Raw genomic sequence first — 25,927 nt, forward strand, 5'->3', positions numbered from 1 at the left:
GTTGTACAAGTTAAAAAAAACAAACAAACAAACAAACACATATACGCAAAACCCTGAGCTGCTTCCTGTAAGACACCTGCAACAAAACAAGGCTGCTCATGAGGGGTTTTCTAAGGAAGACATGGACATTCTTTAAACACCTTTTATAGGTCCATTGAATACAGGCTTCCATTTTTCTTTCTGTAATGATGGATTATTCATTTCAGGAAATGAATATTCAGATGTCTGTTGTTTGCCATGCTGTCACACCATGACATACATTCTTAACAATCCCTTTAATTATGAAGTATAATAATGGCACTTTTAAAGAGACCTGCAATAGAGTCATCTAACAAGGTATAGTGTTTATGATAACAGAAAGTGTGATTCTGATGAGAGATAAACAAAGGATCATCTATGAATGAAGTTCAGCTGTCTCTTTTGGGGAGAATATGGCGTTGTGCTAGCAGATCTAGTTACAGTGCCAACTTATCTCTCAGAACATAGTATTTGACAAGTTTGATTGTGGCAAGATCTTAGGTACAATACAATGCTACAGGCGGTCAGAAGAGGGAGACTAATTCTGAGGTGCCGGTTTGGAAGATGGTTAGGAAAGGCTTCATAGACAAGGCAGGGACCATTTATTGGATGCTTATTGCAGTGTCATCTACAGGGAGGCGGGGACTTACAGAATCTTCCAAATACCAGGAACTGTGACGGGTGCTCTATGTATCTGATTTCATAAAATCTTGATAGGTAAACATTATTATCTGCATTTTATCGATGCTTTTCTCATTTTATCAAAGCATTTTATCAATGCTTTTCTAAGCATCAGTTTTCTCATTGATAAAATGCAGATAATAATGTTTACCTACCAAGATTTTATGAAGATATGTTGAAATCAGATACATAGAGCACCTGCCACAGTTCTTGGTATTTGGAAGATTCTGTAAGTCCCCGCCTCCCTGTAGATGACACTGCAGTAAGCATTCAATAAATGGTCCCTGCCTTGTCTATGAAGCAGAGCCCGAATTTGAACACAGATATGACAACAATGCTTATGAACTTTTTCCTGTAACAAGTTGACTGCCCTCATTTCAAATATTAAAACAAAATATTTTGATTTTACAAAATGTGTAGCTAGAGGCTGGATCAGGCAGGCATTCCAGGTGAGCAAAGCAGCTTGTGCAAGATTTAGGGGTAGGAAAGTACCAGAGATATTCAGTCTAGAATACAACCGGTTACATGAAGTTGAATGCAAAAAACTAGAGATTTTGGACTATTAGGGAGAAACTGAAGATAACTATAGCTTGACAAAGCAGGCTGTACATTCATAAAACATATTACAAGGAAACCGTTTAGTTAAAAATAAAGAGCTCTACTTGTTCTGGGGAGTGGAGAGCACTCTAATGCAACATGTGGGCAGACCTCAAAATAAACATACAAACATTCCCTAGCAACTGTGACAATAGTCACAGCTGATCTGTGATCTAAATCCAAGCTAAAAGGACACCTGGCTATATTCTCTGAGTGTCTGATTATGAGCTCTGATATCAGACCACCCCAAGAACTTAGGAAAAAATCCACATAAGGCATGAAGTTGAGCTCCAAGTTCTACAAGGTAACTGCTTCATTTTCATTGCTTTCTACACTCTAGTTTTCCAGTGCTTTTTTATGGGATAATAATTTTGTAAGTAAGGAGAGGAGCAAGCCACACAGCCTAGGTCAGTCATCAAAGAATAGAAAAGCAGATTTTTTTCCTGAAGCTGTATTCCTGTCTCTAGGGGTTGCAGTTGCTTCTCTTGATGCATGAAATAATTCCATCTATGTCTAATCTCTGGCTGCCCAAGATAAAGCAAAACAGGGGAGTCAGGTCCAGAAAATGCAGCCTACTTTCTGCTTCTTGTCCCTCCCCTAGAGAAGGTTTGACAGGTGAGGATTTACATAAGCCTGTGAATCAAGCAATTTCTGTTAACAGGCACTACAGGAGCCATGAGGAAGACTGTATTTGACTAGCCATGTGACTTGGAGCTCTTAACCTTTCTTGCACTCCTTTTCTTTATTTGTAAAATCTGTTGGCCTTGAGAATCCTTTAGTTCTGCAATTCTAACATTATATGCTATTCTTTAGTGAACGGCATTAAATAATGTGCTTAAGGACAGATGTTCAATTGGGAAACACAGGGGTTAAGAGCATGGGCTCTGGAGTCCCATAGACCTGAGACCTAATTCTGGTTGCACAACTACAGGCAGGCTGCTTAATCCTTCCAAAATGTGACATTTTAAGATTCATTTAATGGATATAAAAAAAATGATAACTTCGTAAGATAGCAGTGAGGATTAAATGAAGGTATGTGTATAGGTGCATGGTTTGGTGCCTGGCACATGGTACATCAACAGACAGCAGTGATTTTTATTATTTTATGAATGCCAACAGCTTCGAAAGAATCTTTGCTTGGACTCAGAATGACAGAGTAATTCTGAATTCTGCGCTGACCACTGTGTGTTTTTTTGTTTTGTTTTGTTTTTATGCACAGAATCTTGCTCTGTTATCCAGCTGGAGTGCAGTGGCATGATCTCGGCTCACTGCTACCTCCACCACCTGGGTTCACGCAATTCTCCTGTCTCAGCCTCCCGAGTAGCTGGGACTACAGGTGCACCCCACCACACCCAGCTAATTTTTGTATTTTTAGTAGAGATGGGGTTTTATCATATTGGTCAGGCTGGTCTCAAACTCCTGACCTCAGGTGATCCACCTGCCTCAGCCTCCCAAAGTGCTGGGATTTACAGGTGTGAGCCACCACGCCCAGCCTGAGCACTAGTTTGAGAAGTTACACATATATTAATCTTGCTTATCTTCCTCAAAGAAAAGAACCTGCAACATTATTTTACATTGTGGCATTTTCTTTAGATTCAAATGTATGGTTGGTTTAGGTCCATGTTCTAGTCAAATAAAGAGGAATCTTGGTAGCAAGAGCACATACTTGTAACAACCCTGACAGATTAAGAGCTTATCTAAAGCACATATGGTCATTGATGATATGATTATGGTATAAGAACGAGAAATTCTGGCCAAGCACGGTGGCTCACACCTGTAATCCCAGCACTCTGGGAGGCCGAGGCGGGTGGATCATCATGTCAGGAGATGGTGACCTTCCTGGCTAACACAGTGAAACCCCGTCTCTACTAAAAATACAAAATGCACCTGTAGTCCCAGTTACTCGGGAGGCTGAGGCAGGAGAATCACTTAAACCCAGGAGGCAGAGGTTGCAATGAGCCAAGATCGCGCCACTGCACTCCAGCTGGGTGACAGAGTGAGACTCCTTCTCAAAAAGAAATGAGAACTTCTGAGCTCTGCTGAACAATCATCCCAGAAGCCTTTCTACTTCCTTCCATAGGGCATTCATTCCTTAGGTTTTTGTAGTGGCTCTGTGAAAGGACCACCATTTCCTACAGTCTATTGTTGTACATTACTGCTTTACTCCTGGTGACAATCTCTGTCTCTTCACACTTACATTTGGTTAAAAGAAAGGATCACATAAGATATTAGGATAAATTTGCAAAATGACTCTTCAAAATTCGTTCCAGCCAGCTTAAAATAAGATTTTTGATGCTAATATTGCTATCCCAGGTTACTGAAGAACCTAAATGTTCCCTAAAAAGACTGGGACAAAAGCATACCTGCTTGTCCTGAAGTACCTCAAGAATACTTGTCCTCTTTAGTCTTATGTCCCTAAAACCCAGGAACACTGATACTTGTGACTTTCTGTTTCTCTGTAGCCCGTGTCCTTTCTTATACCACAAGGAAATAGTAGTATGTTGTAGACATTATCAATCCCAATATTGCTATCATTTTATAGGCAGATATTCTGGAACTAATATCAGGGGAACCCCTAATGTTGCACACATTATACACCCAGTATACAGCTCGGCTGCCAGGGTATTTTTAAAAACAGGATGCCATTTTCAAATGGTCAAGTAATTAAATTTTCAGAAAATAATATATGTCTATTTCTGTAGATCAGGAGTCTAAAAAGCAAATGAAAACATGTATAGGGTGATGTGAATATCATCAGACCATTATGAAGATCAGGCCAGTATGAATATTATAAGGCCAGTATGATGATAAGATAAGCACGTGACAAGCTAGTACATGTATTCCCCAACTTAAAGGCTTTCAAACATTTTAAACACGTAGTTCAGGTCTAACAAAATTAGTCTGTGTTCCAATAGAAGAACCTCCTTTTGTTCCAGACATGAAAATACTGAATAAAATTTAACATAAAAAATAAAATACATAGGTAAGCTTTAAAGAAGAGAAATTCCCAAGTAACCTAAAGGGGAGGGAACTCTCAGTCCTCTGGTGAGCAAGGCTGAGAGAGAATGACTCACGGGGATATCAGAAACAGATATAACAGCTGGGAACTAGGAATTGAATTCTCTAAATGAGAAAGGAATCCTGGCTATAGGCCCTGTGTTGAGTTACTAGCTTAAAGCCAGGAGCTACTCAGAACTGATCATCCACAAACATAAGCCTTGACAGCTGCCCACTGCCCAGAACAATAGCAAGGAAGCTTCTTTCTGGCTGGAGCCATGAGTGTAAAAATGCACAACGCATGAGAAAAATAAATTCCAAACTTGTGACATTGGGCACTCAAGGACCAAATTTATTCCCGTAGAGTGGAAGCACCAAGCCAAGATATTAATGCCGTTGAAATCTGAATGACCGCAGGCAGCGACATACTAAAAACCACTTGGTAGAGGCAAATCTACAACATAGGGGGAAAAGGACCCTCATGGAAAACAATCTTCATTGAAGATGAATTTCAAGCCACATTTTTAAAACCTAATCAGGAAGTAAAATAGTATGTGGGAGAGTCAGTGTTACAAATACGGGAGAAATTTTACTTCAAGAATTAAAGACAGGCTGGGTGCAGCGGTTCACACCTGTAATCCCAGAACTTGTCTATCCTCTTTTGCACCTTGGGTTGAGTAGTGAAGAAAGAAACAGAGGTGAAGAAGGAGGCCGAGGCAGGTGAATCAGTTGAGCCCAGGAATTCAAGACCAGCCTGGGAAACATGATGAAACCCGGTCTCTACCAAAAATACAAAAATAGCCAGGCATGGTGGCTCTCACCTGTGGTCCTAGCTACTTGGGAAGCTGAGAGGTAGGAGGATCACCTGATCCCAGGAGATCAAGGCTTCAGTGAGCTGTGATCATGCCACTGCACTCCAGCCTGAGTGACAGGCCAAGATGCTGTCTCAAAGAAAAAAATAACTAAAACAATAGAAAAATGTGAAGGAGACTTTTAACAAATTTAAAAAATAAAAGACACAAAAGAAAAAATAAAAAACCCAAATCAAAAATAGGTGAAAATACAAACTACCCGTAACTGCATAGAGACTTAAGTGACTGGAAGATAGATCTGAGGCCTTTACTCAGAACACAGCGCAGAAAAATAAAGAGATGGGACACATGAAAGATAAGAATCCTGAGAAACAAAAATGCTGGTTACCAGTTTCAGTTCCCTGATGCAGACTCAGCTCTCTAAACCTGACATATCTTTTAAAATAAAATACTATACAACGATGCATTTCTACAAGCAGGAGGCACTGTTTTAAACATATTGTTAGCATGAGAATACTTACATTCAGGGACTCTGATGATTATTAGCCATAGTAATGGAGTCCTGTAAAAGGGTTTCATTTTTCCTACTGGATACAAACACAATTTCCTACATTCACAATAAGGAAAAAGCATACGTAACTGAAAAATGTGTAAGTGATTCTATTCCCCGCTACCTTCCCTGGCAACTCTGTTAGCGTAGTTAATAAGGAAACAGTATGTGCAGGAGGCTGAGCTCCTGATTTCTTGGTGGGAACAGCACTCACAGCTCACACTTTCCCCAACAACTCTATCCTAGGCAATTCTGGAGGCCCTGAGGTGTGGCCTCGGTCTTTGACTCTTAAGTCACTTGTGTGGGGAACCTCAGTCCATTATAGCGTTCAGGGAGTATGCTTGCATACTGAGTGCTTTAATCTGTTATGGCAACTTTGAGTGAAATGTGAGTGGTCTATGACCTTGCTCAGGCTCCAAACGTGGACCATGAACATCAGCTGGTTTAGTTCACGAAAGACCTTCCCTGTGAAGGTTGATTGGATCATGAGGTCAAGAGATCGAGACCATCCTGACCAACATGGTGAAACCCCGTCTCTACTAAAAACACAATATTTAGCCAGAAGTGGTGGTGCGTGCCTGCAGTCCTGGCTATTCAGGAAGCTCAGGCAGGAGAATTGCTTGAACCCAGGAGGTGGAGGCTGCAGTGAGCCGAGATTGTGCCACTGCACTCCAGCCCAGGTGACACAGTGAGACTCTGTCTCAAAAAAAAAAAAAAAAAAAAAAAAAGTTACCCAAAGTTAACACACTCAATAAAAGCAGACCCAAAATCCTTTTTTCTAACATATAAAATATCTTGCCCAAATAAAGTTAAATGTTAATTTTTTTTTTTTTAAAAACAGAGTGTTGTAAAGGCATCTGTAGGAAAACGAATGGCAACAAAACAGACCAAACAACTTTGAAACCAAGGTGTGCTAACCATTCCTGTGAGAGGAACCAGGGAAAACAAAAAAAGGTGAGTAAACTGTGTGTGAAGTTTTCCTCCTCTAGCTAAGGAGATGTATTTACCAGGTGGCAGCTGCCAAATAGGAAATTAGAAACTAGATTGAGAAAAATGAGTCATTAGAAAGAATTCAGGGGCAGGTTATTCTGATTGTTGATGAACCTGTCTTTGTACTTTTGCACCTCGGGGTGAGTGGTGAAGAAACAAACAGAAATATGAGCAGCAGAAACACATAACCCTCAGAGCTTGCCTGGAGGACTGACAACACACACCCAATCAGTTGAGGCAGCTCCAGTTAAACTGCGTAGAGCCCCAGGACAAAACGAAAATCTCAGGTGTTACTGACACCTGATGGAAATCCAGTCTGTTTACAAGGGAAGAGTAGCAAAAACATCTCACCAGAATGTCCTAGAATTAACCAGAACTCTCAATCCCATAAAAAAGCACATGCAAAGGTGTGCAACACAAACGGGAGTGTCTCAGGGGAAAGCACGGGAAGAAGAGACTGACTGGGAGCTGGAAGTATGTCACACTTATGAGCAGTCCTGCCTTAACTGACCGTGCCCCACCAGAATAACATCCCAGTCACTAGCATCTGCAGCCGTTGGCATTTTCTGCTTTAGCCTTGCCTCCTGGTTGCAGGTTTCCTTTAAGGAAATCATATTTCTACTGTGTATTCCCAGAAAAACAGGCTCCCAAGCTTAACCTCAACCCTCTTCCTTTAACCTTTCACTCCGCTTTTACAGCATTGTGATAGCAGTGCCATTTAACACTGTTCACATTGCCCTTTATATTTGTTATGTGTGCCATACCTCTGTATGCCTAGCATCATGTACAGCTGATTGCAGAAACTCCAGAAAAAAAAGAAAGAAAGAAAGAAAAAAGGGTTCCTTGCTCATATTTTTTTGATTATCCACTCTATAATCTTTAGCCAAAGCACAAATAGATATTAAGCTTCAAAAACTACTTGCAAATCCTAGAGAATAAAAATGAATATTATTTTATCATTTCTACCTAACCAGGAATAATCTATATTAATGTAACAGCATCTTAGGGCTCTATTCATATTAAGATAAAACTAATCTTTTTTTCAATCCAATAAATATTGAGCAATTACTATGTGGAAGACACAAAGTAGATGCTATAGGGGAGTCTGTCTTTAAGGGGCTCATGGTATAGTAAAAGTTTGTATTCTGAGAGAGGAAATCACTGTAGCAAAATGAGAATTTAGTGTGTGATAACTTTTCATGCACTGAAGCTCATTCTTTGAAAAGTGTTCATGGCAAGCTGTTCAATATGTCCTGAAAAACAATACAGTGTGGTAGTTCTTATTTTCTTAATCTGTAAAATGAGCATAATAGGAGCATCTACCTCATAGTTACATTATCATCACAGCACATAAGGGCTCCGTATGTGCTTAGAATATAGTGTTTTCAGTAAATGTAGCTGTTACTATTAATGTGTTACAGCCACATTAGAACTATTATTAGAACTATTAATACAAATATTAATATTAGAGCTATTAATACTCTTTTCTAATACAGATTATACTAATCTATTCTTTTACTAGAACCTATTACAGTCACCTTTTAATAATCTATTATTATTGCTTAGGGTAGACAATAGAGTAGCACATGGGTCCAACAATATCACCTTGCTAATGGTATGATTACACACAGTTTCTGCCCACATAGCAATGTTCAAATAAACAGATTTACTCAGAAGCCATCAAGTCTTAGGAGATGTAAAGTGGCCTTAAAAATTGGAAATCATGTGACTGGGTAATTATTTTTATGGTTTTCCATCAAAATGGTATGGCTCAATTCTTCTTTCTTTCTTTTCTTTTTTTTTGACACAGGGTTTCATCGCTGTTTCAGGCTGGAGTGCAGCAGCACAATCACAGCTCACTATAATTTCAACCTCCCAGGCTCAATTGATCCTCCCACCTTAGCCTTCCAAGTAGCTGGGGCCACATAGGTGCATGCCACCATGCCTGTCTAATTTCTAAATTTTTTGTAGAGACAGGGTCTTGCTATGTTGCTCAGGCTAGTCTCAAACTCCTGGCCTCAAGTGATCCTCCCTCCTTGGCCTTCCAAAGTGCTGGGATTACAGGCATTAGCCACCATGCCTAGCCATTTTTAATATCTTTTATCCAATTAAAAAAAAATTGGAGATAGTACCCAACCAAAGTTCATTTAAATGCATGAAAGTGCTTTCGGTCACTCTGACATTCAGTGGGAGCAAAAAGCTCTATCTAATTCAGAATTGTCACCCAAAATGCCAACAGTATGCCTTTTGAGAAACATTAAGATGACATTTTTAAGTCAAGAGCATCCACAGAGAAAAAAGAAAATGCAATGTTTGTGAAAACCTCCTGTAATTTTCTAGTATGCAGATTGCTAATTCAATGCATCAGAAACACTATGCAGTATGTTCTTATGAGGTTAGACACACCTGTGCTAAAACAGATATCTCAGATTCGTATGATCTCCAAATTGAGGGAATTATAAAGTATAATGAAAGAGGAGATACAAAGATACATATGAACATAGGAGAACATGGTTTGGGTTATGGAGTTTTTATTTGAATAGGACTGATTAAGATAGCTCATATTTTGAGAAAAAGTAAATGTTTCCACCTAAGAAGCAGTGATCACTTAAAAGTCAACTGTGATTATAAACAACGAATAGAAACACAAATACTCAGCTGATTTTAAGAAGTCATTCAAATGAAAAGAAAATGTTTTCTTTTTCTTTTTGGTTTCACTCTGTCTAACTGTTATTTTACGTACTATCTTTTATGTTTTCATTGCAGGAGAGATGTTATACTCAGTCAATTCTACCAGAGAATAATCAAGGAACCAAAACTCCCCACTAATTCTATATAATCAACTATTCTCATGCACTGGGACTCTTCTTTCAAAGCATCTGAACTGAACCACAGCCAATATGTATACTTGAATGTGCTACTTCATAAACACTGTTTCACAGTCTACAAAGCATGCTGATTTGTAATAGACACCAGGAGTCCTTGCTACACACACACGGGATCCCTAGTCAGCCCCATTGCTATAGGTGGCTTATTCCTTCTCCATCAGTCTACAGATGTGGCCTTTCCTTGTTTAGCAAGGTTTTGCTAAATTTCACTACTTCATTTTAATCCTATGCTGCCTCCTAGAACCCATGCAGCACACCCTCCCCACCATATTCCCAGCAACTCGATATTCCTTTTAGATACTGAAAAACCAGTGCGCAAAAGTCGAATTCATTCATCAGAAAGAAGCAATCTATATTAATATAAACTCTATTACTGATTAGGAAATAGACTTTCCCCTTTTGAACAGTAGATGCCACTCCTTGTTGAGCTTCCCTGCAATGCAGAGGTTTTTACCTCTGAAAAACATGTGAAACAGCAGGAACTTTCCAGAGCTGCTGATTAAGCATTTCTGTCATTCTGATGCATAGGTGGTTTCCTAGAAAATTAAAGAGGCCCCAAAGTCCCGATCCTTAGGAAAGCTGTCTAAACTCTCTGCCTCGTTTTCTGAAGCTGTACAATGGGAATAAAGAACTTGCCCCCTGTTTGTGTGTAAGTGGAGAATGCCGGGTCCCTAACCATACAGAAGAGATAGTTAAATCTCTGAAAACACTTCGTATCCTTAAAAGATAGACACAAAGTAACCCTCCGTGATGTCATACTACAACAGTCTCAGGTTGTGTAAAGGAGATGGAACCAAAACAGGTTACAACACTCGCCACGCCACACCCAGCATGTGTCAGGTGCGCAGAAAGGTCAGAGTGAGCTCACGCTCTAAAGCGGAGGCCACCACAGGGTGGCGCAGGGCTGGGAGGAGGAGGGCTGTCTCCAGCCCTGGAGATAAAGGTGCCAAACCAAACTCACAAGCTACCGCTTTCCTCCTTTCGGTGCTTGTCCCAGGCCACACAAATCCCGTTTTGTGACCCCGCGCGTCCGGTCACCAGATACATTCCCGGAGGAAGGGGCAGTAACAGTGTCACCGACAGGGAGGAGGAGCCGCCAAGAAACACCGTTAAACTCAGAACGCACAGGATTCCCTGGGTCGCGATCGTAGGAAGAGCGCACGTCCAGAGCCTGGGGAGTCCGCGGCAGGGTCCAGGCCGCAGACACGCAGGGCCGGACGCTGGGGGACACAAGCCGCGGGACCCGGGAGCAAGGCGGCGGAAGACAGTACTCACTCTGCGTGGACTCAAGACCCTGGAAACCTCGGCTTGGTTTTCAAGAGGTCTGCATTCCTGGTGGGCTCGGGTCCCGCGGTTTCCGCTTGGAGCCCCAGCCCAGCTCTCTGAGTGAGACGGGGCGGGGCGGGGCGGGGCGGGACGGGGCGGGCCCGGGAAGGCGACGCAGGATGCTCCCCGCCCCCCTGCCCGGCGGCCCCGCCCCCTGCCCGGCGGCCCCGCCCCCCTGCCCGGCGGCCCCGCCCCCCTGCCCGGCGGCCCTGCCCCCTGCCCGGCGGCCCCGCCCCAGGAGCCCGGGGTGCGTGGGGAGGGAGGTACCGTTCTGCGGACTCGTCATGCGCCTGGCATCTGGGGCCTGGCTCACTCAATAACGCAGCCTGTGATGCCGGCAGATGACAGGTTACCGCGCCCTCGGCTGTCACCCTGTGACTACCAGAGTAAGGGAACGACGGTGGGTGCACTTCGCAAATACGCTCCCCCAAGACCTCTTTTGAAACTATAAAGTGGATTAATAATGACTACAACCAGGGATTTGCAAATGTAATTGAAACTGTGTAATGGATTTCTTTAAAGAGTAGTTTAACAGTGAGAATTCTACCGGATTACTTTATATTATATTACAAACTTCAAAATTAATAAGAATAGATTTGAAGCCATTGAATACAATATTCATTCATGAGTCTATACTGATGTAAATAAATGAATGAATAAATAAATAGAGGAGTTAAGCCACTCTTTCATATAGAAGGTCACCTAATAAATATTGAATGAATGATAGAGTGGGAGAAAATAATTATAAAAATTTAAAAAATAAATGAAAAGCCGTACACCAACCACATTATAGGTTCTGAACCCTAAACTTGGGATGTGAGTGAAGGAGATGGTGGTGGTCACTGTTTGAGGAACAGAGACCTCAGGACAGGCTGGACAGTGCTATGTTGAGTCATGACAAGTGATGGCCAGTGGCATGAAAAAGGTGAACTCATCCACACAGCTTTGTACCCCACCAGGCAGCCAAGGCAAGTAGGGCCCTCTGATGTCCCCTTCAGGGTACTCCTCACAGCCACCTTATTTTTTTTTCTTTTATTTCTGTCAAAAATGTAGTGAAATAACAGCCTTCCAACTTTAAGATTCTAACATTTCCAGAGCAGAACACCCCATCCTTATAATTTTTTTTTTTTTTTTTTTTGAGATGGGAGTCTTGCTCTGTGGCCCAGACTGGAGTGCAGTCACGTGATCTCAGCTCACTGCAACCTCCGTCTCCTGGGTTCAAGCAATACTCCTGCCTCAGCCTCCTGAGTAGCTGGGATTACAGAGGCGCACCACCACACCTGGCAAATTTTTGTATTTTTAGTAGAGACAGGGTTTCACCATGTTGGCCAGGCTGGTCTCGAACTCCTGACCTGAAGTGATCTGCCCACCTCAGCCTCCCAAAGTGCTGGGATTACAGGCATGAGCCACCACACCCGGACTTAGAATTCTTCTTGATGGAAGTATAGCTTATATATCCCTTTTTGTTGTTGTTGTTGATCATTAGTATTGTTATTCCTTTTTAAAAATAAACTAAAACTCAGCTCATCTAGGTTTCACTGACATTAATTTCTCCTGTGACAAAAACAGCACAGGGTGACTAATTTGGGCCACACCCCATAGGGATGGGCCCTGGGCCCCACAGCTTTCAGAGTTAGGCAGCTCAATGATGCCTATCTCTGAATGTATTTCTGTACTCCTGAAGAGTACAGATGAGTAATCACATGGTTATAAAACAAATTTTCTGGCAGGGCGTGGTAGCTCACTCCTGTAATCCCAGCACTTTGGGAGGTCGAGGCGGGTGGATCACCTGAGCTCAGGAGTTTGAGACCAGCCTGGGCAACATGGTGAAACCCTGTCTCTACTAAAAATACTAAAATTAGCTGTGTGTGATGGTGTGCGCCTGTAATTCCAGCTACTCGGGTGGCTTCAGGCAGGATTATCGCTTGAACCCGGAAGGTGGGGGTTGCAGTGAGCTGAGATCACACCACAGCACTCCTGCCTGGGCAACAGTGAGACCCTGTCTCAAAAATAAATAAATAAATAAATTCGGTAGATTCTTCCGCTGTAAGTCAGGTGGAAAGGGGCTCCTTTCCTTAGAGTGAAGGGAAACAATGTTGTTCCACTGCTGTGCTGTGGCCATCACAATCCCTGAGGGTGTCCTTCCTGCCAGTGTGGTTCTCAAATCATCTGCATCTGAAACTCCTGGGAATGCCTATTAAATATATGAAATCCTGGGCTCTTCCCCACCCTGGTAAATCAGAATTTCTTGGCTTGGAACCTGAGAATCTGCATTTTAACCAGATTCTCCAATTGATGTTTAGGTTATGGGTAACCTAAACTACCCACATTCAGCACTATTCAGTCTCCTGGCTACTCAAAATGTGGTTGCCAAAGCAGAGGCAGCACATCAACTGGAAGCCTGTTAGAAAAGCAGAATCTCATCCTCATCCCGGACTTCCTAAATCAGAATCTTCATTTTTTTTTCTTTTTTTTTTTTTTTGAGACGGAGTCTCGCTCTGTCGCCCAGGCTGGAGTGCGGTGGCCGGATCTCAGCTCACTGCAAGCTCCACCTCCCGGGTTCACGCCATTCTCCTGCCTCAGCCTCCCGAGTAGCTGGGACCACAGGCGCCTGCCACCTCGCCCGGCTAGTTTTTTGTATTTTTTTAGTAGAGACGGGGTTTCACCGTGTTAGCCAGAATGGTCTCGATCTCCTGACCTTGTGATCCGCCCGTCCGGCCTCCCAAAGTGCTGGGACCACAGAGAATCTTCATTTAAATAAAACCCACACTGACTCATTATGTACATTAAAAGGTGAAAATTACTGCTCTGGATCTTATTTCTCAAGCCCTGGTTATTATTTGTACATTACTTACATAGTATTTTTTAACCTGCCATAGCTATATAATGTTTACTTAATTTAAAAGAAATAGATTTACTTTAACCTTAAATTCAGCCTCACTATAAATGAAAATAGCCATGGGATTAGGAGTTGATGTGCTAGTTTACTTTTTATAGCACATTAAAATATAAGCATAATTATTAAAATAAAAATGTTTTCTTGTCTAATACACAGTCATCTCACAAACCACACATGGTAGGAGAGTACTGTGGGCTGATGCTGGCCCTGAATGTCAGCATACCCTCCACAGTACCTGAAGAGTTAACCCAAACGCTTACTCCTATTATGGATGAGAAAGTAAGAACCTGGGAAGAGAGCTGTGTTGCCAAAGTTAGCACAGCTATTTATGGCAGACCCAGGACCCAAATCACAAAAGTATTTCTCTGATAGGTGCTTATTCCTTCATAGATCTCCTCCTGTCTAGGCTGGGAGGAAAGTTGTTTGTACTTTCTTCTGTTTGAAGGGCCTAATGTTGCTGAATAACCTATCATCTATAGTTTTCCTCCTATTCTATTAGGTAATTCTCCTGTTTTCCTTTCTGTCATGGATAGCTGTCATTCAGCAGGAGGCCACACATTTGAAAACCCTCACCACATATTGATAATTTCCCACCTTATCAGTCCATGCCTTCCCAAAGCAGGATCCAAAAAACTCACACCCTTAGATTCCCTTGGAGCAGCGTGAAGGCATGTGATTTACACTGGCCAATCAGATGTGCCAAACAAGAATGAGCTTGGAGGTAAGCAACGTGTGCAGGCTGTTGCCCACCAGGAAATCCATGTTATAATAGGGATTTTGAGTCTTCTGCATTGTTAGTGGCAGAGTTCTGGCACCCAGTCCTCCATGTGACAGGAGCTGAGCTGTGGTGGCAGCAGGAGAAAGCCTGATACTGTTACTGTGCATTGTTCCCACTGTAAAGCTTTAGATTTCTTCTGCTGTACTCTCCTGGATTTCTCTACCAGCTACCCCCTGTTCCTTAAGAAATTCCTTTTTGGCTTAGTCAGAGTGGGCTCTAATTGGAACTAACAACTTTAACCAGTACATCTGCTTAATAGCATGGTCTTCTACAGAGACATTCCTAATGCAATTTGAGCCTCGGTTTCCTCACCTGCACAGTCAGGTTGGTGAAATAGAAGTTGTCTGACAAGTCTTCCAGAAATAAAATTGCATGACTGGTTACGTACGGATCACAACTATTTTCACATAGGCTTTATAAGGGTCTGTATAATTTCTGCAGTCTCATCTTCACTACTGATTTACCAAAAACTAAATTTTATGAACTAAATATTTTATAATAATTATTTTGAATTAGAAATATTTACATCACTTAAGAGCATTTGATCTTTGAAACCCAAAACTGCACAAGGATATTATTTGAGAGAGAAATCCTCATTTTGTAAGAATTCTCATAAAACAGATCTACAATATACAGAAACCATTCTCCAATGCATAGCTTACACATATGCCTCAAAATAAGTACTAACTTTTTAAGACTTTAAAGTTTGATTAATAATTGTAAAATTATCACTTATTTTAAATTTCAAATTATTTCCAGAATCAAGAAAACTAGCACTAGTTCTCACTCCCAATTCTATCTATTCTGTCACGCCTTTTCAGAATGTGTTGGGAGAATATTGTTCTGCCTGTGTGTGCCATGATAACTGTGTAATAAAAGGCTTCAAGTTATGCTATTACCCCCAGCTTTTCTAAATGATGCATAGGTATGTAATTTCTTAAGGGATAATGGTATGAGTTACAACCATTCCAATCTGGCATCAAAAGAAGAAATAAGCAATTACATTTCTTCAAAACTTTATAAAAGTAAAAAATATGAGAATGAAAGGGGCGAAGAATCAAACCCTGGAAAACTCACATTCAGGAAACTGGCAAAGGAAAGTGAGTCAGAAAAGCATGGTGAGAAAGAGAAACAGGACACATAAGAATGGAAATGGGAGAGGATGGTGTTTTTAAAGTAAAGCAAAGAATTTCAAGTTTGCTGTTAAATACTAAAGCAATAAACACGTGGCTAAATTATCTCTACTTCCCAGTTATGCTCTGCCCCTCCCAGCTCTTAAGACAGAACAGGGTTTGTGGGGAGATGTTCAAATTCTTTATAACTATCCCATCTCAGAAAAATAGGGTAACTTCCACGTTAAAAAAAAAAAAAAATTGAAAGGGTCTGATTCTTATGATTATGTTCAAGAAAAAACTGGGTGTGGTTTTGCACAATGTACTAAACCTTCAGAAGTTTAGATAATAGCAAGTCTGGGAACATTTACAAATAACTCACTAAATCTCATTGTGTGGGTGTTTTGCTAATGAGGTGTATCATTTTTAGAGGCATAATTTAAGTGTATGCTAAATACAAGTCCTAATAACAATAAAAGTTAATCTTTTTTAGTTAGAGAATCTCTTATTTGGAGACCTGGAAACAACAGAATATGAAGACTGACAAGATCAATCATAGGAGAAGTCCATTTCCCCAGCAACTACTAAATGCCAGGGCTAGGCCTAAGTGTTAGTATTTATTTTCTTTCATTTAAGCCTCTCAACAGCTCTGACAAGAGAAGTCCAACCCTCATTTTACAGATGAAGAAACTGAAGCTCAGTGGGGCTGGAAAAATAATAGTGGCAAAGAGGAAATCCAAACTCGTATTTGTTTGTGTAAGCAACTGTCTCTCACCCAGTGACCATCGATGAATGCTGTGGTGTTTCCAGCAGCAGTAAAGAATGGCTAATTAATTTTTGTATAAGGAGTAAGGAAGGGATCCAGTTTCAGCTTTCTACTTATGGCTAGCCAATTTTCCCAGCACCATTTATTAAATAGGGAATCCTTTCCCCATTTCTTGTTTTTCTCAGGTTTGTCAAAGATCAGATGGCTGTAGATGTGTGGTATTATTTCTGAGGACTCTGTTCTGTTCCATTGGTCTATATCTCTGTTTTGGTACCAGTACCATGCTGTTTTGGTTACTGTAGCCTTGTAGTACAGTTTGAAGTCAGGTAGTGTGATGTCTCCAGCTTTGTTCTTTTGAGTTAGGATTGTCTTGGAGATGCGGGCTCTTTTTTGGTTCCATATGAACTTTAAAGCAGTTTTTTCCAATTCTGTGAAGAAAGTCATTGGTAGCTTAATGGGGATGGCACTGAATCTATAGATTACTTTGGGCAGTATGGCCATTTTCACAATATTGATTCTTCCTATCCATGAGCATGGAATGTTCTTCCATTTGTTTGTGTCCTCTTTTATTTCACTGAGCAGTGGTTTGTAGTTCTCCTTGAAGAGGTCCTTTACACCCCTTGTAAGTTAGATTCCTAGGTATTTTATTCTCTTTGAAGCAATTGTGAATGGAAGTTCATTCCTGATTTGGCTCTCTGTTTGTTTGTTACTGGTGTATAAGAATGCTTGTGATTTTTGCACATTGATTTTGTATCCTGAGACTTTGCTGAATGGATTAGAGACTTAAATGTTAGACCTAAAACCATAAAAACCCTAGAAGAAAACCTAGGTAATACCATTCAGGACATAGGCATGGGCAAGGACTTCATGTCTAAAACACCAAAAGCAACGGCAACAAAAGCCATAATTGACAAATGGGATCTCATTAAACTAAAGAGCTTCTGCACAGCAAAAGAAACTACCATCAGAGTGAACAGACAACCTACAGAATGGGAGAAAATTTTTGCAATCTACTCATCTGACAAAGGGCTAATATCCAGAACCTACAAAGAACTCAAACAAATTTATGAGAAAAAAACAAACAACCCCATCAAAAAGTGGGCAACGGATATGAATAGACATTTCTCAAAAGAAGACATGCATACAGCCAACAGGCACATGAAAAAATGCTCGTCATCACTGGCCATCAGAGAAATGCAAATCAAAACCACAATGAGATACCATCTCACACCAGTTAGAATGGCGATCATTCAAAAGTCAGGAAACAACAGGTGCTGGAGAGGATGTGGAGAAATAGGAACACTTTTACACTGTTGGTGGGATTGTAAACTGGTTCAACCATTATGGAAAACAGTATGGCGATTCCTCAAGGATCTAGAACTAGATGTACCATGTGACCCAGCCATCCCATTACTGGGTATATACCCAAAGGATTATAAATCATGCTGCTGTAAAGACACATGCACACGTATGTTTATTGTGGCACTATTCACAATAGCAAAGACTTGGAATCAACCCAAATGTCCATCAGTGACAGACTGGATTAAGAAAATGTGGCACATATACACCACGGAATACTATGCAGCCATAAAAAAGGATGAGTTTGTGTCCTTTGTAGGGACATGGATGCAGCTGGAAACCATCATTCTCAGCAAACTATCACAAGAACAGAAAACCAAACACCGCATGCTCTCACTCATAGGTGGGAACTGAACAATGAGATCACTTGGACTCAGGAAGGGGAACATCACACACCGGGGCCTATTATGGGAAGGGGGGAGGGGGGAAGGATGGCATTGGGAGTTATACCTGATGTAAATGACGAGTTGATGGGTGCTGACAAGTTGATGGGTGCAGCACATCAACATGGCACAAGTATACATATGTAACAAACCTGCACATTGTACACATGTACCCTAGAAATTAAAGTATAAAAAAAAAAAAAAAAGAATGGCTAAAAAAGAGCAGACCTCAGTTTTGAATTTATGTTGGTTCCAAATGTTAATTAACTCCTGGTATTTACAATTCATGGTCTTTCAATGATTTTTATATTTTTATTGACTGGTAGAAGAGAGCTTTGAAAAGTTCTTTAAAAGGCACGGGTCTTAAAAGTGGCGTGGTATTTAGCATTAGAGGGACTGGCCTCTTCTCACTTCTCAGCTGATTATTGGTTTGGGCATCATCAGGGACTTGGAGAACAGTCAGAACTCTGAGTGACACTAAAATACTAACTCTTCATTGAGCAAGTGACATCTATGAGAAAGTCTGACTTTCTTAAGATAGCCACCAGTTTTAAAGAAAAAAAAAAGTTTATGTTAAATAGTTGTATAGATAGTCCTGAAACATAGGTTGAGGTTTTAGATAATCTTGGACATACTAAAAGACCACAAAGTTGAAATGGGCTGACTATAACAACTTTTTTTTTCTTTTTTTTTGAGACAGAGTCTTGCTTTGATACAAGGCTGGAGTGCAGTGGCGTGATCTCAGCTCACTGCAACCTCCACCTCCCGGGTTCAAGCCATTCTCCTGCCTCAGCCTCCCAAGTAGCTGGGACTAAAGGCGCATGCCACCACGTACCACACCCAGCTAATTTTTGTATTTTTAGTAGAGATGGGGTTTCACCATCTTGGCCAGGCTGGTCTTAAACTTCTGACATCGTGGCCTCCTTGGCCTCCCAAAATAATTTTATTTATCAAAAACTACTAGCTAATATTATAAAATTATACTTTCTTTTTATTTTTGAGACAAAGTCTTGCTCTGTTGCCCAGGCTGGAGTGCAGTGGCACTGTCACAGTTCACTGCGGCCTTGACCTCCCAGACTCAAGCGGTCCTCTCACCTCTGCCATCTGAGTAGCTGGGACTACAGGCACACACCACCAAGCTTGGCTAATTTTTAATTTTTAATTTAATTTTATTTTATTTTATTTTATTTTATTTTATTTTGTAGAGACGGGGTCTTACTATGCTGCTCAAGCTGGTCATGAACTCCTGGGCCCAAGTGATCCTCCTGGTGATCCTCCTGCCTCAGCCTCCCAAAGTGCTGGGATTACAGGCATGAGCCACTGTGCCTGGCCATTTTTTTGTGTTGAAAGGTGAGGTTTCAGTGCTTTTTATAAGTTGCAAAACTTTGAAGGGTTATATTACCAAAAATTGCTTAGATGGAGCTTATAAGACCCAGCATTGTCAAAGACCTCTTGACAAGAAACCTGGGTTCAAGCCCTATCTCCATCTTACTGGTGTTGTGAGCTTGTCAAGGTTATTTAACCTCGTTGAGCTCTGGTTTCCTCAGGTATAGAGGAATAAGAAGAAGATTGTGAGGGGATTACATGATATAATTATATAAAGCACTTAGCAGCGTGCCTGCTGTGGTTAATGCCCATGAGAAGGATTTGAATTATTTTCTAAAGTGGGAGGGCTATGTTTTCACTCACAGTATGTGTAAAAGTTTAATATTATCTATAGATAGTCATGATAATAATTAATATTTATTTAATGCTTATTATTATATGCCAAGAAGATTTATACAATAAATGGTTTTACTAGGTTTTAAATCATTCACATCATTATTAAGAAATTATATTCTCTCTTCCAGCACAGAAATGATACTTTGTTCAAAAACCTTCAGTGATATCCGGACACTGTTTGCTGTTCCTACAGGCCACACCCACTAACGATATCCCCGTAGAACACAGTAGGGGACTTTTCATGTTCAGGAAATCACTAACCTTGGTGGCCGAGGCTGTTCCACCAGCATAGGTTCTGGAAGATCGACTGCTGCCAAGGCTTGCTGCTTTTTTCTTGAAAATAGAAAATGTTAGTTTCAATGGGGGAAAACACCTTACCAACATAGTCAAATGCAAACTTACACATCAATGCAAATATTTTCTCAAGTAACAATCAGGTTAATATTTGAAACACACCCAAAATAAACATATGCTTTGAATTTTTCATAACTTTGCCTGGAGATGATATAAATATTGAAATGAAGAGTAAGTTGAATAAGTCTCAATTGTTCAATATTCAGTGATTTTGGAGAACTGCAAAACTCACAGAGGCAGTTCTCATGTACTTCCAAAAACATCACTCACTCTTACAGTGCCTTAGAGAGTATACAAGGTTACAATGTCTATGCAGGGTGATTTAGAAATATGTATCAAAGATGCTATTCTACTTGCAAAAATGTGTCTTAGGGAAATGAGAGAAAAAGTATTTTTCTACAAAGATATTCGTCACAGTACTATAACCTAAAAAAGCTGAAAACAATATAATAATGTTTATTGAGTACTATGGTTTGCCAGGTAATTATTCTATTAGAATAATAAAAATAATAGATAATAATAGGATAAAATGCTCCAAGAATAAAGCCTCTTAGAACATTATTTATGTACTCTCAGTGTTTTAAATGCCATGCATAACAACATAAACCAATATAGACCCAATACTATTGTTATCTGTATTTTATGGGTGAGGGGACTGAGGAACAGAAGGAATAAATTACTTGGCCATGGTCACAGTTAGTAAAAGGCAGGGTATCTGCTCCAGACTCTAATCTCTCCCCTACCTATACTGCCTCCCATAATAGGGGGTTATGTTATGGGACAGCCATAGGATGAAATATCATCTGGTTAGTAAAAATCATGTCTTAGAAGAACACTTCATTAAAAACAAATTATTCATATTTTATACTAAGAAAAGTCAAATTATAAAATAGTATGTATCATATGATCTTTTAAGGTCATATGAGGTTATTTTCTGATGGTGTGAAGAGTAATTTTTAAAAAATCCTTCCTGGGCTTTTTTGTGTTTTCTTACATAACTATTTTAATTGAGAAAAAGAAAATAAATGGGGGGAAAAGGAAAAGTAAAATACACAGTTGCTTTCTCAACAAGACCTTCATATCCTGTATCTCTTTCTTATGAATATCCATATTCCAAAGAAGCAAGCATATAGTTTTTTGTTTCTTTTTTTTTTTTTTTTTTTTTTGAGACAGAGTCTTGCTCTGTCGCCCAGGCTAGAGTGCAGTGGTACGATCTCAGCTCACTGCAACCTCCGCCTCCTGGGTTCAAGCGATTCTCCTGCCTCAGCCTCCTGAGTAGCTGGGATTACAGGCACGTGCCACCATGCCCACCTAATTTTTTGTATATTTAGTACAGACAGGGTTTCACCGTGTTAGCCCGAATGGTCTCGATCTCCCAATCTTGTGATCCGCCTGCCTCAGCCTCCCAAAATGCTGGGATTTCAGGCGTGAGCCCTGCGCCCGGCCAACTATAAAGCTTTATAATGTAAAATGGGGATACGCTCCAAGGTCTATAAAGTGTGAATAATGTACTGTAAATATTGAATACACAAGGTAAGATAATACATAAATTAGCCAGCATATAACACATTAAAGCGTTCTATATCTATGCAATAAATATTTTATATGTATAATTGAGAATAATTTGGTTTCATTCTTTAATATTTAGAAGAAATATTTAGCCAAATTTATATTTTCTAATTTATTGAAAATGCATGCCATGGAAGTTTGAACTGAAGTCTTCTTTCCCTCCTGGGTAAATTTTGCCTTAGCATGCCCCAAACTCAAAACTTAGCTTGCTGTCCTCAAAGCACCATCTCTGTGTGTCATCAGCCACTCTAGGGGCCTCACAGGCATTGGCAGGAGTTCAGGCTCCCAGGCATCATCTGTAGAATAAATAAATAGTCTCTCCCAAGCATACACTTACTGCCATCAACCAAGGAAAGAAAAAACCTAGATACATGTGATAAAAACACAAGAGGCTGCTAAGAAGCTAGTGATGCAGGTGTGATATGTGAGATGGTAAAAGGAGGGGATAACCTACATTTTATCCAGATTGCAAATCTTTTTAAAATTATCACAAATAACAACAAATAGCTTCTGACAACCTTAATGTACAAATGGATTCTGTGTAAAAGACTGGACATAAGAAATAAAGACAAGAATACAGCAGTAGCATTATCCATTTCAACTTCATTACCTATCTCAATCTCTCATTTTCCAATGAGGAAACTGAAAGAGGCTAGGTCAGTTTTCAATGTGACATAGCTGTCCCAAACTCCAGATATTAGCTTTTGATCTTAGCTACAATTGAGGAAGGCTATGTTCCAATCCTGGGCTAATTACAGATTCCATTTGCTATATCAAAGCCCACATAATGGACCTCAGTAAAGTAAAGCTCACCTGTAAAGTCTACAAATTGATTCCACTACTTACAATATGCCAGTTAGGATCTGCCAATGAGAATTTAAAACTCATATTTTGGCTATGATGAAACTATTAAGTTAAAAATAATAACTGTTTAAACTTAATATACATGCTGAAAATGACTTACTAATAAATGAAATGTTTTTTAACTTAACGGAGGGTCCCTCAACTTTCTTGTGGGTATGATCTGTTCCCGTAAAGACTGGCTTGCTCTCAGCTACCTGGATTACTTAGTCCACAAAGGACCAATGTAGTTCAGCTGAAGTGAGAGTGAAATATGTAAAATGATCTTTCATTAAATTTTTATCTAACAGGTATTTATTAAGCCCTTTGTTGACATCTGGCACTGAAAATACAATGCAAAAGCCTAGAAATGCACCCATATACAGAGCAGACTCCTTATTTTCAGACTGGTAATCAGAGTTTAATTACATGTTGTTTTGGCTGATGTACAAGACCTGGTCCCCTTTCTTCATTTGCATCTGACTCACATACTCATTTGTCCATTTATTCATTGGGAAAACTGTGAGCCTGGTCCTATTCTAGGCAATGGGGATATAATGACCAATTAAACAGAAAAAGCTCCTGCTCTCATGGCACTTACATTCCAGTAGAAAGACTCAGCCTTTAAATAAGTCAACAAAAAAACAAGATGACTTCAGAGAGTGGTGAGTCCTGAACAGACTGTGAAACAGGATGAGGTAACAGAGAGTGATTGGCTCAGGATTGCTTCAGACAGGATGGATGAAGAGGTGACATTTGACTAACACCTGACTGCTGTGTGGAAACCAACCATGTAAGTATGGGATGAGGGAGAGAGGCATTCTAGGTAGACAGCGCAGCACGTGCAAGGGCCCTGAGGTAAGAATGGGCTTGGTAAGCAGGAGGAGCAGAAAGAAGCCAGTGCAGCCAAAGCATGCTGGGTACAGGCATGTATGGTATGAGATGAAACAAAACGCAGGATCAGGATATTTATTCTGAAGTGACGCAGATCCAGAATAGCCCTATAGTCACATGAGTTTGGGATCATCAGTTTCTTCCAGGATCTGGTTTGTTTCCTAGTCTTCTCAGGTTACTGTCTGACCCCCATGAGTCCTCCCTTGCTTCCAGGTGCAAGGTTCTCCACGTCCTCTGGCTTCATGTCACCTTGTGCTTAGTTTTCGTTGTGCTTAGCTTTTCTTTACACTCATACTCCTTAACATCAGCATCAGTCCTTAGAAATTCTACCCTGCCCTGGACAGATCTCTTAGCTTGCTAGATCTGCATATTCACTAACTAGTGATAGGGCTGGATCCACCCTCAGGACAGAATTCATCTACTCACAGTAAGTAGAAACTCTCAAAACAAGCTCATTTATATATGATATTGCATCATCTCTTGCAAGAAGGCATTAAAAGAATTAGTTGCATACTTTTTGGTATATCTATTGTAGTTCAGAGAAAAAAAAATTTACTGAATCAATCAGAACTCGAGTCTTTAAATTTTTCAAAATAACATTGAAGTTCCAAGAGCCAGGCAAAGAGTTGCTGTGTCACTGTCACCTAAAATCTCAGAAAGGGCTCCCTGAGTGAAGCCACAGGTTTTACCTTGAGACTTCATGACTCTGTGAAGAAAGGCATCACATTCTCTAGGACAATGGTCCTACCTTATGATTTATATAGCAAGAGTCCTGTTCTACCAAACGCCAGCTATGAGATCTTAGGCAAGTTTCTGAACATTTCTCAACAGTTTTCTGAGTACGGTGAATAACTCTGCTCATACCACAGAAGGTGATTTTGAGGGTTAAATGAGTTACAACATATCCTGAGGTCTGTGACCCACAGGTTGAAAATCCTAGCTCTAAAGGGAGAGACCCAAAGTCCTTGCCCAGGTAGCAATGGAACAGACTGACCTCTGCAGGACAACTCCAGTGGGTCTGGTTTGTACGCATGAGAAGACTTAGTGGCTGCTGAAAATTTCCTGTGAGTTTTACTATATTTTCAGTTATAAAAATAATAACTTCTTATGGGATAGAAAAATATAATTTTTTCCTTAGAACTAGGTCATGATTCTAATAATGGGATACTGTTATATTACTTGGAAACAGTTTGATTTTTTTGAGATTTGCTTTTAAGCTTTGTTAGCTTGGACCAGATCAGCCTTTAGAGTATGCGATATTATGATATAATAAGAAACATATATAGTCACGTGCTGAACAAGAGTGTTTCACTCCACAACAGACTGCATTTTCTGTATATGGAACAGTGGTCCATAAGATTATAATGGAGCATATACAGAAACTCGATATATGGCACATGATATTGGCATTGTAGGTCAAGTAGGGGAAATGACTAATATTCTGTCATGATGCTGAGACATTGCATTTTCCATATGAAAAACTATATCTAAATAAAGCTGTATCTACCATCTAGGTTTATGTAAGTACACTCTGGCATTTCCACAATGATAAAATTGTATAATGGCACATTTCTTAGACTTCATGAAATGTACTTTTCAGGAAAAAAATGCTCATTAAGATATGTAAGTTTTGACATATTTGTTAAGAATCTACTCCATAACTTAGTAGTTGTCCTAGAAAATGGCAAGAAGTATTGTGTTTCTACATGAAAAGACATGCTTTACTTGAAAATAATGTCTAGAAAAAGATTGTCTTTCAAAAGTGTAGGCAGATTCTCCAACACTAGCAACTATAAAACTGTGACTCTTATTTACAAATGTTCTTTTAATACCATAGCTTAAGTGGCAGCCAAATAAGTACAAATTGCTTTTATTACCAAAAGAAGTATAAATGTGTGCTACTGCAAGTGCAAAGCAGTAAATATGCCGGCTCCAAAACAAAACACTAACTAAATCATAATGAATAAGCCTTATCATTAACTCTCAACATTACATAGAAATTCACATACTGAGGCCAGGTGCAGTGGCTTATGCCTATAATTCTAGCACTTTGGGAGGCCGAGGCAGGTGGATCACCTGAGGTCAGGAGTTTGAGACCAGCCTGGCCAACATGGTGAAACCCCATCTCTACTAAAAATAAAAATTAGCTGGGCATGGTGCGTGCCTGTAATCCCAGCTACTCGGGAGGCTGAGGTAGGAGAATCACTTGAACCTGGGAGATGGAGGTTGCAGTGAGCCAACATCGCGCCATTGTATTCCAGCCTGGGTGACGGAGCAAGACTCCATCTCAAATAAATAAATAAATACATAAATTCAGATACTGAATGAAATGTCCCATGTTCTAGGGCCATAATAACACCCACTTTGGTGAGCACACTCCAGTGAGTTTTTC

General features: G+C 40.3%; 1 protein-coding gene and 1 long non-coding RNA gene across 20 annotated transcripts in view; one reads left to right on the forward strand and one right to left on the reverse strand.

The window, feature by feature from the left end:
- Positions 1-25,927, reverse strand: part of CAST (calpastatin) — a 112,734-nt gene that overhangs the window by 59,026 nt on the left and 27,781 nt on the right. For 13 of the 19 annotated variants that reach the window (XM_073014575.1, XM_007979204.3, XM_007979194.3 and 10 more), the window contains exon 3: positions 20,140-20,211. Coding sequence is in view for 10 of the 19 variants with exons in the window: in XM_007979204.3 (XP_007977395.3) it covers positions 20,140-20,211 (72 nt within the window). In the remaining 9 variants the exon portion in view is untranslated. Of the gene's footprint in view, positions 1-10,808; positions 10,918-20,139; positions 20,212-25,927 lie in introns of those variants that run through there. The other 6 variants (XM_007979230.3, XM_037982230.2, XM_037982229.2 and 3 more) reach the window with 1 other exon arrangement.
- LOC103224988 (uncharacterized) lies at positions 1,492-9,516 on the forward strand. Its single transcript, XR_494359.3, has 3 exons — positions 1,492-1,600; positions 6,497-6,609; positions 9,412-9,516. It is a non-coding gene; the product is annotated as an uncharacterized lncRNA (long non-coding RNA).

The sequence above is a fragment of the Chlorocebus sabaeus genome, chromosome 4 (genome assembly GCF_047675955.1).
Source record: "Chlorocebus sabaeus isolate Y175 chromosome 4, mChlSab1.0.hap1, whole genome shotgun sequence".
NCBI classification, from domain to species: domain Eukaryota; kingdom Metazoa; phylum Chordata; class Mammalia; order Primates; family Cercopithecidae; genus Chlorocebus; species Chlorocebus sabaeus.